This window comes from Vipera berus (assembly GCF_964194415.1).
Source record: "Vipera berus genome assembly, chromosome: 2".
NCBI classification, from domain to species: Eukaryota; Metazoa; Chordata; class Lepidosauria; order Squamata; family Viperidae; genus Vipera; species Vipera berus.
Genome location: NC_138203.1, coordinates 169,182,610 through 169,201,697, shown reverse-complemented (window position 1 = coordinate 169,201,697; position 19,088 = coordinate 169,182,610). Strand labels below are relative to the sequence as shown.

General features: G+C 44.8%; 1 protein-coding gene across 3 annotated transcripts; it reads left to right on the top strand.

The window, feature by feature from the left end:
* Positions 1–4,366: 4,366 nt before the first annotated feature.
* MIF4GD (MIF4G domain containing) lies at positions 4,367–18,553 on the top strand. Of its 3 annotated transcripts, none has more exons than XM_081318581.1 (6): positions 4,367–4,498; positions 12,844–12,980; positions 13,456–13,565; positions 14,906–15,061; positions 16,664–16,756; positions 17,395–18,553. In XM_081318581.1, the coding sequence occupies exons 2-6, from the start codon at positions 12,899–12,901 to the stop codon at positions 17,620–17,622; spliced, it is 669 nt and encodes a 222-aa protein (XP_081174707.1). In that variant the 5' UTR covers positions 4,367–4,498; positions 12,844–12,898; the 3' UTR covers positions 17,623–18,553. The 3 variants fall into 3 exon arrangements, with proteins under 3 accessions (XP_081174707.1, XP_081174708.1, XP_081174709.1); XM_081318582.1 differs by lacking the exon at positions 4,367–4,498 and adding an exon at positions 4,525–4,834; XM_081318583.1 differs by lacking the exon at positions 4,367–4,498 and adding an exon at positions 12,196–12,675.
* The last annotated feature ends 535 nt before the right edge of the window (positions 18,554–19,088 follow it).

The following is a 19,088-nucleotide window of genomic DNA, read 5'->3' as shown; positions in this document are numbered from 1 at the left end:
CACCCGGAAGACAACTGGCAACCAATGCAGCTCACGGAGCAGCGGTGTAACGTGGGAGTATCGGGAGACTCCCAACACAACTCTCGCGGCTGCATTCTGTACCAGTTGGAGCTTCCGGGTGGTCCTCAAGGGCAGCCCCATGTAGAGAGCGTTGCAGTAGTCTAGACGAGAGGACACGAGCGCATGAGTGACCGTGCACAAATCATCCCGGCTAAGATAGGGCCGCAACTGGCGCACCAGGCGAACCTGGGCGAAGGCCCCCCTAGCCACAGCTCCTATATGGTCTTCCAGGGTGAGCCGTGAATCTAGGAGGACTCCCAAGTTGCGAGCCCTATCTACGGGGGGTAATAGTTCACCCCCCATAGCCAAAGGTGGAACATCCGAATAAACCCGGGATGAAGGTATGCAGAGCCACTCAGTCTTGTCGGGGTTGAGCTGGAGTCTGTTCCTCCCCATCCAGACCCGAACCGCCTCCAGGCACCGGGACATCACGTTGAGGGCATCACTGGGGTGGTTTGGGGTCGAAAGGAAAAGTTGGGTATCATCAGCGTACTGATGATACCCAACTCCAAAGCCACGAATGATCTCACCCAGCGGTTTCATGTAGATGTTGAACAGGAGAGGCGAGAGGACCGACCCCTGAGGAACTCCACAAATGAGAGACCTCGCGGTCGACCTCTGCCCTCCTGCCAACACCGACTGCGAACGTCCCCGGAGATAGGAGGAGAACCACTGTAAAACTGTGCCTCCCACTCCCAATCCCCTGAGACGCCGCAGCAAGATACCATGGTCGATGGTATCGAAAGCCGCCGAGAGGTCTAATAGGACTAGAACAGAGGAATATCCCCTGTCCCGAGCCCTCCAGAGATCATTCACCAGCGCGACCAATGCCGTCTCCGTGCTGTGCCCGGGCCTGAAACCCGATTGGTACGGGTCTAGATAATCCGCTTCATCTAGGACCAGAGGGAGCTGATGCGCCACCACACTCTCAACAACCTTCGCAAGAAAGCGAAGGTTGGAGACAGGACGAAAGTTGTTTAATACAGCTGGGTCCAAGGCAGGCTTCTTGAGGAGAGAAACAGGTCCCACTGAAAAATCTTCACACAAATCCAATCTATGTTCCAATTGTACCCCTCTTTTTAGACACCACTTGTGCTTTTAGTCATCTTATGCCTGGGCTACTGCAATGTGATGTACATGGAGCTGCCATTCAACTACAGCTGAATATGGATGCAGTGACAGGCAATTATGGGCATGCCACATCTTGCTCATGTAGTACCTTTGCCCTATGAGCTGCAATGATTGTTGGCAGGTTTCCAGAGGCAATTCAAGGTGTTGGTTATTACTTATAAAGCCTTTGTGACCTGGTTATCTGCAAGACTCACTCTCTTCCATAGTTTCAGCTCAGCCAGTACAATTGGGCAGAGCAGGCATATTCCATCTGCTTGTGGAAACCCTGTCTGTCCCATTTCTGATTTCTCCTTTTGCAGAACATTCCTTAAATGGGACATCATCTCCATAAAAAAGGAATTCTGATGTCCATTGACTGGTATAATGTAGTGTTACTTCTAAATTCAGGTAATGTAATGTAGTCCCTGATTCAAGAAAAGCATTTGAGTGTATGCAACAGTAGCATTAGTGGAGATGTAGCGACACATGAAATTTTAAAAAGGACTTTGAAAGTATTATTTATTTATTTATTTGATTTATATACCGCCCTACTCCTAGAGGACTCAGGGCGGTGTACAGGGCAATAAAATAAGAATACATTAGATAAATAATTTTAAAACCCAAATCCATCAGGCCAGGCCGGCTTGTTCGAATAGATAAGTTTTTAGATCACGCCGGAAGGAGCGAAGGTCGGGGGCCATCCGGAGTTCAGCTGGTAAGCGGTTCCAAAGGATTGGTGCACCCACCGAGAATGCTCTCCCCCTGGGGGTCACCAGCCAACATTCTCTGACCGGTGGTACCCTGAGGAGGCCCTCTCTGTGGGAACGTATAGGACGGAGGGACGATGACACCGGCAGTAGGTGCTCCCGTAGGTAATCCGGACCCATGCCATGTAGGGCTTTGTATGTCATTACCAGCACCTTGAATTTTACTCGAAAGGTAACTGGAAGCCAGTGCAGCTCATGGAGCAGAGGTGTAATATGGGAGTATCGGGAGACCCCCAAAAGAACTCGTGCAGCTGCACTCTGTACCAGCTGAAGCTTCCGAGTGGTTCTCAAGGGCAGCCCCATGTAAAGAGCGTTGCAGTAGTCTAGACGAGAGGTCACAAGTGCATGGGTGACTGTACGTAAGGCATCCAGGTCCAGATAGGGTCGCAACTGGCGCACCAGACGAACCTGGGCGAAGGCCCCTCTAGTCACAGCTCCTATATGATCTTCTAAGGAGAGCTGTGAATCTAAGAGGACACCCAGATTGCGAGCCTTATCTACGGGGGGTAATAACTCGCCCCCAATATTAAGAGATGGAATAATCTGAATTTCCTGACAAGCCGGTATGTACAGCCATTCAGTCTTGTCCGGGTTGAGTTGAAGCCTGTTCCTCCCCATCCATTCCCGGACCGCTTCCAGGCAACGGGACATCACGTCGAGGGCATCACTGGTGTGGTTTGGGGTTGAGATGAAAAGCTGGGTGTCATCAGCATACTGATGATATCCCACTCCAAAACCACGGATGATCTCACCTAGCGGCTTCATATAGATGTTAAACAGGAGAGGTGAGAGGACCGACCCCTGAGGAACTCCATACATGAGAGGCCTCGGGGTCGATCTCTGCCCACCCGCCAACACCCACTGTGAACGTTCCAGAAGGTAGGAGGAGAACCACTGGAGAACAGTGCCTCCCACTCCCAATCTTCTGAGACGCCGCAGTAAGATACCATGGTCGATGGTATCAAAAGCCGCAGAGAGGTCTAATAGGACCAAGACAGAGGAATAACCCCTGTCCCGAGCTCGCCAGAGATCATTCATCAGAGCGACCAATGCCATCTCCGTGCTGTGTCCGGGCCTGAAACCCGATTGGTACGGGTCTAGATAATCAGAATCTTCGAGGAACAGAGGAAGCTGATGCGCCACTACGCTCTCAACAACCTTCGCAAGAAAGTGAAGGTTGGAGACCGGGCGAAAGTTGTTTAAAACAGCTGGGTCCAGCGAAGGCTTTTTGAGGAGGGGTCTCACCACCGCTTCTTTCAAGGCTGTGGGGAAACTGCCCTCTTTCAATGAAGCAGTTATCACTGCATGGATCCAGCCTCATGTCCCATCTCGAGCTGCATAAACCAGCCAGGAGGGGCACGGGTCCAATAAGGATGTAGTGGAGCTCAGCTTCCTCATGATCTTGTCTACCTCGTCCAGAGTCACAGGATCGAACTCTTCCCAGATAACATCAACAAGACTGTCCATGTTCTCATCGTCAGATTCTGCCCAGTCGGAATCCAGACTGGTCCAGATCCGAGCGATTTTGTCCAGCAGATGTTGGCTAAATTCCTCGGCACGACCCTGTAAGGGATCCTCCTTCACCTCTAGATTAAGGAGGGAGCGGGTCACCCTAAACAGGACGGTCGGGCGATTATCTGCGGATGCGATAAGGGTAGCAAAGTAATTAAGTATGGTGCATATAATGAATATGCTCAGGATAATATTTCTGTGTGTGTGTGTGTGTGTGTCTGTGTGTGTGTGTGTGTGTAGAGAGATACAAACCATAAAGGAATTTGATGGATGCAATATATATGTCATATTAAGCATATGGTTTTATATATTATAAGAGATTAGTAATCTACCTACTTATACTTAATTTTAATTATGGTGATCTCTGGTTCCTGGATTTTGTCAGAATTTCTCCATGTTGCTTTACAACTCTCATTAATCCTCAGAACTACCTATGTACGTCTGAATTTATGGGAGTTGAATAAAGTCTATATATTGCCAATCTGTGCCAGTAATTATTTCAATTAATGTATATCATTCACGAGACATCAGTAATTGGCTGCCGAACCAATTTTGTCTCTGTGTGTTTAACTGGTGTTTCTTATTTCCGATTCAGGGCTTTAGCTGCTAGATCTCAGTTTCTAGTATGGAAAGGCAACCAAACAGGTTAATTCTGGATCGGACACCGGCACCAGATAGTTAGTCTTCCGAGCCTTCGGACTCATGCTGGAGCTCATCCTGGAGCCCTCTGGTCCCAGTGACCGACCCAGATTGGATCCTGCAACATTATCCTCCTGGGACTTATTTTGCCTTCATCCGAGCTCTTGCAAGCCTCTTCAGAATCTTGGTTTAAAGGAGGGTACCTTCATTTGCCAGCAGGAGGCGCTGCTGCAGGTACACTGTCACTCTCTCTCTTTCTCTCTTTCTCCCTCCTGCCACGCACCTTGGCAAGGAAATGACCTAGGTCCTAGGAGGAAGCCTTTGGCTGTGTAAACAAGGGGGAGAAGGGGGGGGAGCGCACCCCCCCCTCCTCAGCAACTAAGTTTCAGGAGTTGCCGTCGGAGCCCAAAGTGAGTGAAGGGCGAGAGCGGCCTCTGCCTTCCCGGAGGGGCGCATGCGCGCGCGACACGGCTGCTGGGGGCCAGCTGGGCGCTTCTGCCGGCGGCGGGGCCGGCGGGGGCCAATAGCCGAAGGATGCCCATCCTGCACTTGCACTCCATGCTTGAGCTGCTGCCTTTCTTGCTGCTGCTGCTGCTCTTTTTGGTGGTGGGCTTTTTGCTGATATACCTCCAGCGACCCGTGCCAGACCCCAAAAAGTATTAGGGGCCCCGGGGGCGCGTTTTCCCAGCGTCAAGATGCCAGCGCGCCCCTGCTTGACAGCGGAGGCGTAGAAGGCGAGAGAGCAGGTGGGTGTCCGTCCAACTTCTCGCTTTCTCGGGGCTGCCTGAGAAACTCGGGGTGCGGGTCTCTTTGAGGTGGTGGGTCTTTCCTCCCCCTTGGTAAGTTGGCTTCCCTATTGAAAAGCTGATTTTGAAAGTACCAGGTAGTCCTTGACTGGCGACCACAATTGAGCTCAACATTTATGTTGCTAAGTGACATTTGTGGTGCGTTTTGCCCCTAAAAGAGCCTTGGTGGAGCAGTGGGCTGATGCCTCCTTAAGTTACACCAGCTGCCTGCAATTAGCGCAGGTTCGCATCCCACCAGGCTCAAGGTTGACTCAGCCTTCCATCCTTCCGAGGTAGGTAAAATGAGGACCCAGATTGTTGGGGGCAATTAAGCTGACTTTGTAATAATGCCGCTTGGGGGGGGGGCGAAAGCCCTAATAAGCAGGCATATACATAGAATGAAGGCTACTGCTAAGCTTGTAAGCCGCCCTGAGTCTTCGGAGAAGGGCGGGATATAAATGGAATTAAAATAAAAAAAAATAAATAAATTTTTTTACCACCTGTCTTGCCCCACTTGTTGAACGAATCACTGCAGTTGTTAAGTTAGCAACACGGTGGTTGGTTAAGTGAATCTGGTTTCCCCATTGACTTTGCTTGTCAGAAGATCTCAAAAGTGGATCATGTGACCCCAGGATACTGCAACCGTCATAAATATGAATCAATGGCCAAACACTTTAATTTTTGATCCTGTGACCATGGAGATGCTGCAACGTTCATGTGAAAAATGGTCATAAGTCACTTTTTTCAGTGGTGGTGTAACTTTGAATAGGTCACTAAATGAACTGTTACAAGTTAGGAGTTAGCTGTAGAGCCATCCGCCCACACTCAAAAGTCTTTGTGGTTAATTTGTTGGATTGTATCAGTCAGCTTTTTTATAGGTAGGTTTAAAAGAGGAATGAAGAGTCTCTGGTTTTCAGGAGTTGGAATAGAACCAGCATTGTTGTTTATTTAATCTGTGTAGACACTTATCTCAAATACATGACGCTAGGTGACTTACAATATTAAATGAGTAAAAATATATACATAAATCACACAGTGGGAAAAATCCTGAAAAGACGTCTATTAACACATCTCGGATGTAGGCACAAAATAAGATCTTCAAGGCTTTAGGAAAGGCCAGCGGGATTGGGGTTAGTCTGATCTTTGGAGGGATGATGTTCCAGAAGTTGCGCGTCAAGCAACTGTAGCTCTGTGTGGCATTGTGTTCCCTCCAAAAGAGCTAGTTCATAATATGACAGCCCTGAATTCATAGCTGCTGTGGAACAGCTTGTGGGAACTGTGGCCCTGAGAGCTTTTGGCCATTCCTGAAATAGGTTACAGCCTCTAGACCAGCAGCCCCCAATCTTTTGAGCACCTGAGTCTGGTTCTCTAAAGAGAGGTTTTTCTGGGTCCTGGAGGGGGCATGGTTTTGTGTGCTGCCTGCATCCCGCAGATGGGGCTTTGCTTGTTTGCATGGCCCAGTTTCTGGCATGCCGCAGACTGGTGCTGATCCACGAACTGGGGGTTGGGGACCCCTACTTTAGACTGCTTATCCCAGACAGAATCTGCTGGCCTAAGACATGCTGGCAGGGTGTGCTGATCAAGAATTTCTGTACTCATGAGGTACAACTAGAGAAGATTTGGTGGCAAACTTTCTCCATCCCTGTGGTATAACTTACCTTCAGAAGTATGATCTATGTCCTGCTGTATGAAGTTTGGAAAGTTAGTCAAGACCTGTCTAAAGAGTATTTGGGACCCAACCATTGTACCTGGGATGAGTGATGAGTATTGGCTGTGGTTGACTGTCTCTCTCTCTTTTAAACGGGTTATCTTTTGTGGATGATGCCCTTATATGTGTTTGCTTTTGTAAGACACTTGGGATCAGCCAGATGAAGCAGTACAGAAGTAATTGTAGTTATAAACAAAATCAAGTAACCATTTTAGGCAGCTATAAATTGTGGGAACACATATTTGGGCGGTGTTCCAGCTCATTTGTTTATGCATCTGGTCACCTGAAAAGAATGAAGAACTTGGGTGCAGACACAAGGATGTCCAGCTTAGGACTTTGGCCAAGTATATTCTAAGTCAGGGGTGTCAAACTCAATTTCATTGAGGGCCGCATCAGCATTGCGGTTGCCCTTAGGGGGCCAGGTGGGTGTGGCTGGGGTGGGCGTGGCCTACTGGGTGGGTGTGGCTAGAGTGCGTATGGCCTACTGGATGGGCATGGCCAGCTCTACATTGTTGGCATCAAGGGTGCCTATGGGGGCCTGGGCAGGAGTGGGACAGATTTGGGGGTCTCTGGAGGAAGGAGGGTCTCTGGGCCAGGGCCAAGGCAGTGGGGGCCGTTCCCTCACTGTTTCCAGGATGGCTTCGCGGGCTGCATAAAATCACTTCGCGGGCTGGATCCAGCCCCCGGCCCTTGTGTTTGACATGTCTGCTCTAAGTGATTGGCCGCTTGTCAGAGGAATCTCCTGCAGAAATTCTGAAAAAGTTCTTAAGTACTCTTCTATGGTCTCATGTTATCTCAGGGCCACAATCATAAGGCCAGAAAGCAACTTTCTGGTCAGCTGTCATCTTGACCTAGGCTAGCTGTCATTAGGAGATTCTGTATAAACACATTAAAGTGCCTAATACTAAGGTCAGGGTTCAATCTAGCCCAGTGTAGTTTATGCTGGCAATGCCTCTCGTAACGTGAGAACCACTTTTGCTCATTGTAGGTCAAAATCCTTTTAAGCTATAGATGCTAGGGGCTGTTCTTGTATGTGGAACCAATGCTGTGCCCCTAGCATGAACAGATCAGCCTGCTATACAATTTGGATTGAAGTTAGCAGGCTTCCAGATTCTAACCAGAAGGTGGGGAAAACAGTTTCTAGGCATGTCAGAATAATCACAGGGCGACCTTTGACCATAGTGACTGCTGACTATGCAGAGAAGTAATTGGTCTTAAAACCTAACTAGAGGTCACATGCTCTGTGCAGGAGAAAGGTTACTATGACTGCTCTGGTATGTGTTGAAACTGACTTTGTTGTTGTTAGTTGCGAAGTCGTGTCCGACCCATCGCAACCCTATGGACAATGTTCCTCCAGGCCTTCCTGTCCTCTACCATCTTCTGGAGTCCATTTAAGCTCACGCCTACTGCTTCAGTGACTCCATCCAGCCACCTCATTCTCTGTCGTCCCCTTCTTCTATTGCCCTCAATCTTTCCCAGCATTAGGCTCTTCTCCAGTGAGTCCTTCCTTCTCATTAGATGGCCAAAGTATTTGAGTTTTAGCTTCAGGATCTGGCCTTCTAAAGAGCAGTCAAGGTTGATCTCCTCTAGGACTGACCGGTTTGATCGCCTTGCAGTCCAAGGAACTCGCAGGAGTCTTCTCCAGCACCATAGTTCAAAGGCTTCAATTCTTTGGCGCTCAGCCTTTCTTATGGTCCAGCTTTCACTGCCATACATTGCAACTGGGAAGACCATAGCCTTGACTATACGCACTTTTGTTGACAGGGTGATGTCTCTGCTTTTTAGTGTGCTGTCTAGATTTGCCATGGCTTTCCTCCCGAGGAGCAAGCGTCTTTTAATTTCTTGGCTACAGTCCCCATTTGCAGTGATCTTGGAGCCCAGGAAAATAAAATCTGTCACTACCTCCATTTCTTCCCCATCTATTTGCCAGGAATTGAGAGAGCCGGATGCCATGATCTTGGTTTTCTTAATGTTTAGTTTCAACCCAAGTTTTACACTCTTCTTCTTCACTCGCAACAAGAGGCTCTTTAGTTCCTCTTCACTTTCTGCCATTAGAGTGGTATCATCTGCATATCTTAGGTTGTTGATGTTTCTTCCGGCAATCTTAATTCCAACTTTTGATTCATCTAGCCCTGCCTTTCTCATGATGTGCTCTGCATATAAGTTAAATAGGCAAGGCGACAGTATACAGCCTTGCCGGACTCCTTTCCCAATTTTGAACCAATCAGTGGTTCCGTGTCCAGTTCTCACTGTTGCTTCTTGGCCCGTATATAGGTTTCTCAAGAGACAAATAAGATGGTCTGGTATGCCCATCTCTTTAAGGACTTGCCACAGTTTGTTATGATCCACACAATCAAAGGCTTTAGCATAGTCAATGAAGCAGAAGTAGATGTTTTTCTGGAACTCTCTAGCTTTCTCCATGATCCAGCGTATGTTAGCAATTTGATCTCTAGTTCCTCTGCCTCTTCGAAATCCTGCCTGTACTTTTGGTAGTTCTCGGTCCACATAGTGCTGGAGTCTAGCTTGTAGAATTTTAAGCATAACTTTACTAGCATGAGAAATGAGTGCAATGGTGCGATAGTTTGAACATTCTTTGGCACTGCCTTTCTTTGGAATTGGAATGTAAACTGACTTATCAGTTGGGAATTCTCCATGCAGTAACAATGCTGGCTGTGGTCTCCCATTAATAACATTGCTGTTTAGTGACAACAGTTGTCGTAAAAGGGGAGTTGTCATACCTTTAGTAAGTTCATGGCAATGCATGTTGTGTGACTGTACATGAAGGCTGCTCTACCTCTGGCCAGTTCTCTCATTTTGCACAGGTAATTTTTTTATTTTATCTTTTATTTCATTGATAGCCTGCCTTTTTAGTCAAGCAAAACACCCAACAGCTAGGTGTCACACTAGATTCTGCACACCTAAACTCTGTTTTTCCATACAGAGACCACAGTAGAGCAGCAGACTCCTGTGAGAGACTGCCTTCCACAAAGTTAAAAAAAAAGTGGCATTATTTCTACAGTTCATGACACCAAAAATCAACTGCGTGATTTACTCACTCTAAATTTACAATCTTTATGTGTGAAGATTGTGAGGCTTACTGTGTGACAGTACGCACGCCAACCCTCCAGATCCCTTTGCTCTAAAAGCGAAAAATAGATCCCTCTGTCACATAGCTAACATTGCAATGCATGTTTCATTTGGTGCTGCAGTGATGTCCTTTGAAGCAGAGTGAACATCTTTCAACATTGTTCACGTGCGCCAGCTACAGTGTCACTTCAACAAGAGAGTCTTGATTCAGGGATTGTTGAATAGTAATCTCTGGGTTAAATTCATAATGTATTCAAGTCACCTTTGATTATAGGTTAGAACACTAGAACCTCTAGTGCCTTCACAATATAGTGGCCTAAGTTGCTAATTCAGACCATTTTGAAAATGCATTAAGACTATGGCAGTGTATGGTATCTTGAAGATATTTTTATGAGGGCATATTTTGGTGCTTTACAGTCCAATGCACGTTGGTGTTTCATGAAAACTGTGCAAGCCTCCAATCCACTTGGAAGCTCAGTTCAGGGCACTAGTTTGAGGATCTCCTTGGTTTGAAGGTCTACCAGTCTGCCAGTCTCCAATATATGTTTATATATTGACAAGTGGCCTTTCTTGGACTCTCAGAAATAGAGATCTCCGTAAGAATGCCTCAGTTACAGAAAGCTTTCTGAGACAGAAAGGCTTGGCGTCTCTCTTATTATATGTTGTTGCTTAGGGAAGATTGCATTTTCTCAAGCCTTTGGATTTTTTTTAACTCTTATCTGTTTTATCTTTGCTAATGAATTCTTACTCTGCTTTTCATCTCCTGTTTCAAATGATGACTTTTTAAAATTGTGGACTTTTTATTTTCTTTGGGAAGCCATTTGGAAAATGGTTTATTTATCAGGAATTCAGTATCCTTTATGATTGATAAGAGCTGCTATGAAATATAAAAATGAAAGAATATTAAGAACGGTGCTTTTTAAAATAATTGTTGTGTTTTGATGATAACATAATGCTATCCAAAAGCAGGCCTTTGAGTGCTGCCTCCGACTGTTCCTTTTTGGAATTGAGTTAGACCGTCATTTGTTTAATTCATACTTTGATGAATAAGTTCCATTTACCTAAATTCATGCAACATAATAAGCCAGAACTCAACCACACACATTATGACTTAGTGTGGTGCTCCTGTGCTAAAGTGTGTCCTCCTGTGTGTCCTCCTGTGCTAAAGCATCTCATTATTTTTCTGATCAAACCTGTTGTAAGATTTTCTTACTGCATTACTGCAAATCAAGAGTGATCAAGCAAAGCATCTCAGACTATGAGCTGTGGACCTCTGGGCGAATCTGTAGGAGATTGCCTTGTCTTTTTTACACTTTCACAAGAAAATGCTTCTCCAAAGAGGTGTGATCTGAAAGGCTTCCAGCTTTGCACATATCACCCTATCAGATGGCAGGGGTTAACTTTCTCCCAGTGCTTTGTTCCCTTGTGTTCTGTACCAGCCTACTACCGGCCCTGCAGATAAGGCAGGGACAACCCCTTTACAAGAAGGCAAGAGGCTGGAACTAAGCCTTCCAAATTTATGGACACAAAAGCAAACAGAGCAAAAACAAGACACTAACCATGAAGCAGGAGCTATTCAAACGGTTTCCTTCAGCAAACCAGCCCTCCCACGCATTCCCCTTTTAAATAGTTCAGGGCGTGGCTTCTCTCTGCCTCCTTCCGAGGTGCCCCATTGCCTTCCTCTGTTTACTCCTGATTGACTGCCTCCTGCGTCGGGCGTCCTTGAACAGAGCCAGCTGTGGGTCATCTTCATCCACGCTGTCAGGCTCACACAGCTGGGTCTGCGTCGTAACCAGGTGGGAGGGGCCTGGCTGAGGGCTCTCATCAACAAGCTCTCCAACACCCTCAGCAACCTCTCCAACACCCCCCTCCTCCTCCTCTGAATCGTCCGACCCAACTGCCGAACCCACAGGCTGACCCTGAATCACAACACTTTGAGGAATTCTTGGGGGCTTGGTGGGCAAAGGATGATCAGAGTTAAGTATGAAGAGGAGGAAATACAGTACTGGGGCCTCTCCTGTTTTTCTTATTTTCTTCTCTTCCCTTGGCCCAATTGGGAAAAGTCATAAGGCAGGGCAGGGCAAGGCAAGGAATCCTCTAGTTCCACTTTTGTCTTTAGTAGAAAGAGATCTAGATGTTCAGTTAGTGTGATAATGATGGAGATAAGCATATTTTTGGAAATGGAAATTTCCCTTTGAAATATGGTCTGCCCGCAGTAGATTCCCTGTCAGCTTTTTGAGGGTGCTGAGCCCAGTGTCCCTCCCTCTTAGCCAGACAGGATGGAGCTGCTGATCATTGCCATTTGGATTACACAGATTCATTTACTGTTTTAGGTAGCCCTGATCCCAGAATGATCTGGAAATCCTGATGTCAAAGCCTAGCTCAAAAAATGTTGAATGGGAAAGGCAGCGGTTAGGTAGCAGAAGAGTTACAAGCCAAGGGCTTCATGAAGTTAAGGGAGAAGAATTCAAGACAAGGGAACATAAAAAGGGAGCCATTTCAGGAAATAGTACTTTACAAAGAATGGTTAACATTTGGGGAGGAAACATGAACAAACAAGCAGATGAAATTGAACAAGGCATGTGAAACAGAGATACTGTAACTAGGGGCTTAGAGGTGTAGGGACCAAGAAAAACAGACGTTAATTGGGAAGTTAATAGAATATTAGCACAACCGCTCTTCTTTGAACATACCTTCCAACTTCTACTCTTTGAGTAGATTCCAGATCTTCAAAATGTTTTCCATGGATTCCTGTCTTGCTTTGTCAACTCACTTTTGCCTGACTGACCGAAAACTGAGGAATTTTGATGAGTGAGCAGTGTGCTTGGCCCTGGATTCAGAGATTCTTCATTTGGCTTACTGGAGTAGGGGAGCCAGTGTTGTTAGATTGTTTTGCACAGTAAAGCACCTTAATTTCAAATAACAGAAGAAGGAGAGATAGCTTTGCAGGAACAGCAGTCATTCAATTGGGATACTATCTGCTGGTGTTGGAAGAGAATCTCCCCAGGTTGGTTTTATTTTCATTTGTTATCCAAGGGTTTTATTGCCTTTTATCAACTCCAGTAGTATTGTTTTTTCTCTTTGCACAGGCTATAGAGCCTCACCTAGGCAAGAACCAATGCACCATCTATCCCTGGTTCAAGGGAACTGTTTGTGATCTCTCCTCTCTCCACAGGTCCTGTTAACTCAGCAGCTTCCCTGACCTAAGACCACTTAAAAGAGGGAAAGGAATGGAGGAGACCAGCAAGGAGGACTATAAAATATATTCATTTGATTTAGAGGTTCAGCAGTTACTGAAAACAGCACTCAAAGGTTAGAAGCTCTTTCTTCCCCCCCCCTCACTTTGCCTTTCCATTTCTCCCTTGGCCCTCAAACACATAATCTTTAAAATTTATAGACCAATGAAGAGATTGCCTGCTGCCATGGAAATCTTCTGATTCCTTAAACTCTGCTCCGGAGGCCCTTTCTTCAGCAGCTAAGGGGAGCACGTGCATACATAAGACTTTTTCTGCAGTTGCATCCCAGTTTGTTGAATAGTCTAATCCAAAATACACTTGGCATTTATTTTATTGAGCCATTGGCCACTGTGTAGTTCAGCACACTTGTAGGGCATGCAAATAAGAAAAACTGGCATATCCCAGTTGCTATTTTTGCCCACAAAATTTTTGGTACATATTCCCCAAGTTCACTTGGAATGGTCCTTGATGTGGAACTACTGATGTGATGTCTGTCAAATGGATTTACATTTCTTTCCATCTAGAATTGAGTGTTGCCTCTTGTTCTATAGATCCCAGCAGCGTTCATCTGGAGAAAGTGGCCAATATAATTGTGGACCAGTCCTTAAAAGATTGTGTGTTCAGTAAAGAGGCCGGACGCATCTGTTATGCCATCACTCAGGTGAGAGAGACTGAATAGTCCTTCTGAGTATTAGTAAAAAGTTTAACCCCGTTTTCCACTTTCAACTACGGTATACCTTGGATTCTGTTTGTTGATACTCAGCATTGTTTCATGCCTGTGAACGGAGTGGGATAATATCCCCATTTCAAATTTGAGGTAGACTTGTAAAATGTAATATAAGATAGTAATAACAAGACAATAATGCTATACTCCCCTCACATTGCATGTAATATGCTATATGCATAATATACTATAATAACACCACACCGTGTAATTAGTTAATTACGTATAAAGGAGCCTGTAGGTTGCATTAAAGCAGGGTTCTGGGCATGCCTATCTTTCAGCAGCCATGCTTCCTTTCCACAGATGGAGCTTGGCTTGGTCTGACCTGCAGAACATGTTTGGCATCCAGCCCAGAGGAGAGGGTAGAAGCTGAATCTATCCCTTCAACTACAGCCCCTGACTCGGTGAGCAAAACTCATTAAATAACCCATTTTAAGTTTTGCTTCCCTCTGCATTTTGTGCCCCTAGAGGCTCCTGCTTCTTTTTGTATGGATGGGGTTTGAACAATGTGGGTATGAGAGAGAAATGGATGTGGAGCACAGATCTCCTTTCTAAGCCCAGTTGCACCAAAAGAGCAAATGTTGGACAGATTTCCAGTTTATTCAAGTATATGGGACAGGGTTGTATTACAAAACCACAACACTTGTTTTGTCACTTGCTTCTCCTCATCAGATGCCTATGAGATAAAATCCTGTGAGGGTGAAGGTTCGTTCTCCGAGCTTGTGGGTTGGTTTCTGAATGTTTCCTTACCAGGCTAGGTAAACCTGTGCTGTCACCAAGACAGGAAGCAGATGTGCAAGACATGATATCTATTGGCTGGAAGGCAGTTTATAGGAAATTTTGCTGGAGTAACTTTAATCCAGTTCTTCCTTTCCGGTCTCCTAATTTCATGAGTTACAGGCAAAGGAAAAATACTGGATTCCTCCTCTAGGCCTGAGCCTGCTGATCTGGAAGAAGTCCATGCAAATCAAAGAGAAAAACTTCAGAAGCCCCAACTGTACACATCGGGTGCTTTCAAATTTCAGCTCCAATAGGAATGGATATGTATCTGGTGAATGTCACTCTCTTTTGATAGCTGGGGATCACTAGTTCCCTTCAGCATCCCTTTCCTGACTTACCCCTTCCCTGGTCTCTGTTTTTTTGTTCACTTACTGTCTGGGTCAGAATGCTGTGCAACAGCTGCTGCGAATTTATACATGTGAGCAATATAAAGAGAACATGGACTGCAATACATTTTGATTGCATACAGCTTATATAGCACTTAATGTTTATCACAGGTGGAAAGCAAACAAACAGGCCAAAGTGTCTTCCGGCGCTGCCTTCTCAACCGACTGCAGCAAGAATATAAGGACCGTGATAAATTGCGAGCCCATTCCCTCCAAGCCTGGATCTGCTATGTCACTTTTATCTGTAACATCTTTGACTACCTGAGGGTAAGGGGAATTGAGAACATCCAAATGCCTCAGATCAACATTCAGAGTTGGCCTGGTATTGGCTCATGTCTCTCTTTTTCCAAAAACATATTTTAAGTAACTTCTGTATACGGTAAAAGGTAAAGGTAAAGGTTCCCCCGCACATGCGTGCTAGTCGTTTCCAACTCTAGGGGCCGGTGCTCATCTCCGTTTCAAAGCCGAAGAGCCAGCGCTTGTCCGAGGACGTCTCCGTGGTCATGTGGCCGGCATGACTGGACGCCAAAGTCGCACGGAACGCTGTTACCTTCCCACCCTATTTTTCTACTTGCATTTTCACATGCTTTCGAACTGCTAGGTTGGCAGAAGCTGGGATGAGTAACAGGCGCTCACTCTGTTACGCGGCACTCGGGATTCGACCCACCAAACTGCCGACCTTCTGATCGACAAGCTCAGCGTCCTAACCCACTTATGACCATAACTGAGCTCAGAATTTCAGTCATAAGTCATTGTAATCAGAAGTCAAGGCATCATGTGACCAGACCAGAATTATTATTTTTTTACACTGTTTGTTCTGGTCATTAAACACCACAGTTGTTAAGCAAATCCATTTTTCCCAATGGGTGATTTTTTTTCTGGAAATTGGAAATAAACACTGGAAACTGGCAAAATAAAATCACAAATTGTGGTCGCATGACTGCAGGACACTGCAGTGATAAAGATAAGCTGGTTGTCAAGCGCCCAAAAGGGGATCAAATAACTGGGTGTGCAATCATCATAACGTCAAAAATGGATTGTAAGTAGCTCTGGGAGGTCCATTGTAACTTTGAATGGTTGTTGAATAACCAGTTATAAATCAAAGAGTATCTGTATTCCCAGCTGGTTTAACAGAAAGAGTAATCCTACGTAAGATATGTAGCAATCCTGATCTTATTTCCCAAAAAATATTGTCTGAAGAAGAATTCCCAACCCTTTGTGCCTTTGACATTGGTAGTTTGTCTCTGATGCTTTTGCAAAATGGCTGCCTTTTAGTGGACCTTAAGGTATTCAAGGCATACACCTTGGAATAAAAATACAAGCAATAACGAAAAAAGAAGTGATAAATTAGAATAGTCATGAAGACTAAAATTGCATCGATAAACCTTGAAAAAAGTCAACAAGCAATCTTTGCATTGCATTGCATTGTTAATATGGTAGATGAGAGGCACAAAATGAATCTCTGAATGGCAAGCATTCTTCAAATGGACTGCTGTGCTTAAGAAGCCCACTCATCCCACTTGAGATGGCCAGGAGATGACAGGACTCCACTAAAAATTTGAGTGCAATGTTCCTCAACCTGATCCCACATATGTGTTGACTACAAAACACATCATCCAGCAGTTGTACTTGCTGGAAAGTAAGTGTAAAGTATAACTTCACACATTGGAGGGGAATAAATTCTGGAGGCCACTCTGAGGTATATCATCTAAATAAGTGAAAAATACCATGAGCTTTTAGATAAGTTAACTAATACAGTTGCTTCATTTTTTAAAATCTCCCAGTGATGATAAGAAGTTGAAAGTTGGAGATGGGGATTAAACATTCCAAAATGCTTATGAATATGACAAATTCACAATCTGTTAACAGGTCAACAATATGCCCATGATGGCATTGGTGAATCCTGTTTATGACTGCCTCTTCCGATTGGCACAGCCTGACAGTCTGCAGAAAGAGGAAGAAGTGAGTTTTCTTGGAACAAAGTGTGGATAACATGGATTCTGTTAAATCACAGTTCTGGTGAATAATTAAAAGAATGGGGAAAGGTGGAATAGATTTGAATGAAGACAGTCTTGTCTTATGGAGTTGGGGAATACATGCAAGGACATGAAGGGGTAAGGTTACAGTGTATGAATTGGTGTCATCTAGATTGTTGTGGGTACATATGAAAGTAGAGATCAATTGGTTAGTGTGAGATCATGTTACATTCCATTGAATTCTACTAATGAAACAGACGAAATTGTGGAAGGGATAAATGGATGAATGGGTGAGAATAAACAAGAGACTACTGAAAAAGTTATTAAACCATTCAGGATCCCAGGAAGGAATGAGAATGAGTATTGTTTAATAAGAATAAGATTAGAAGCGCCTTCTTTTAAGTATAAAACTATTCCTGTGTGCACCTGGAGAAGGAACAGTTGGCATAATCCCTGATCAGAATGGCCATATCCGGATGGCATTATAGCTTGAGGACAGCTGATGTAGGCTTTGAATTGTGGGTTGTTGTTTTGGTGGGTGGTAACACTGGAAGAGAATCCTAAAGGACACGTGTGGTTAATGCTCTCAATTCTTCAAGGTATTTGTTGCTTTCTTGCCTTAAGGTGGACTGCCTGGTCCTGCAGCTGCACCGCATTGGTGAACAGCTTGAAAAGATGAACAGTCAGAGGATGGATGAGCTCTTTTCCCTTCTGCGTGATGGATTCCTTCTGCAGGAGGGTCTCAGCTCCCTCTCCCAATTGCTACTCCTGGAGATCATTGAGTTCCGGGCCACTGATTGGAAAATGACAGAAGCAGCCCAGAAGTATTATTACAGTGAGGTCACTGACTGAATACTCGCACGACCAGCAAAGCCTGCATTTGCACCATTTTCACCAGCAAACTTTACACCAAAGCTCCAACTTGCTTAACATTTTTTGTTCCTAACCCTTTTGTTGTAGAACATATCCCCTGCTCCTTTGTGTCAGGGAACTGCTGCCTAAAACTGAGGAGCTGAGAGAACATTTTTTAAAAAATTAGCAGATACTTGGCCACTGCTGCTCCTGTTGTATTGCACTAAGTACTGATTTCTATTATGGCCTTTTGCAGGCTAGGCTGGTATTTTACACAGGGACGTTTTCTCTCCCTTACGTTCAATTTAGCAACATCAGTGGCAGGTTTCAAAAAAACTAGCGTAGGAATGATTTCACATACACTGCAAAGAAATATCAACTCTGGCTTGAAGAGTTTTTCTCTCCCTTTTCCACCTCCCCCTTAAGTAAAACAACTCTGGTAATTAAACATGTAATTTAGATTCCTTAAAGGCTACAGAGTTCTTTCCTTGAATAAAGGGTCAAATCTTTTTATTAATGTGGTGGGTTTCTTCAACACAGTGCCTTCCAGATGTGAGCTTTAGCCTTATGGAAGTTCAAATCCAAAGTATATGGTGGGCACCAACAGCACTTTTTTTTTAAAAAAAGGCTATTATTGAGTACTTTGAGCTTTCTCCAAGTATAGGAAAATGCTATGCAAAAAAATAATAATATTTTCCACTTGCAACTTTCAGCTTTCTTCCAAGCTAGATTAGATTTTAGCTAAAGGTAGCATCTTCTGCCTGCAGAACATGCAAAGCAACAGACTTCCAAAGTCTTTTGGGGGGAGTAGGTAACAATTCACTTTACAACATTTCTCTCCAACAATACTTTAAACCAATGTACTGTAAATTTCTCTTAAGAGACTTGGTTCTGTTTGGAACTTTTATAAACTATTTTACACTTATGGCTCCATTGTGGTTTTTTTTTCTTCATTCTAGACCAAATTAAATCAGGGAATAATCATTCAACCAGATGCATGATACAACCTTTCATCAGGGAGAATGGTACACTCTATGGAATCGGCAAAAAATGTTGCCGCCTGAAATGCTTATTATTTAAGATTCTAGCCTCTCAATTTATTTGTTTTGTCTTTCTACATCATCCTGAAGGTTTCTCCAAGAATACTACTTAAAAACAATTGAATTGACAACTCATATATTTTTATTTTATTTTTTTATTTTAATTCAATTTATATCCCGCCCTTCTCCGAAGACTCAGGGCGGCTTACAAGCTTAGCAGTAGCCTTCATTCTGTGTATATGCCTGTTTATTAGGGCTTTCACACACACCCCAAGCGGCATTATTACAAAGTCAGCTTAATTGCCCCCAACAATCTGGGTCCTCATTTTACCTACCTCGGAAGGATGGAAGGCTGAGTCAACCTTGAGCCTGGTGGGACGCGAACCTGCACTAATTGCAGGCAGCTGGTGTTACTTAAGGAGGCAT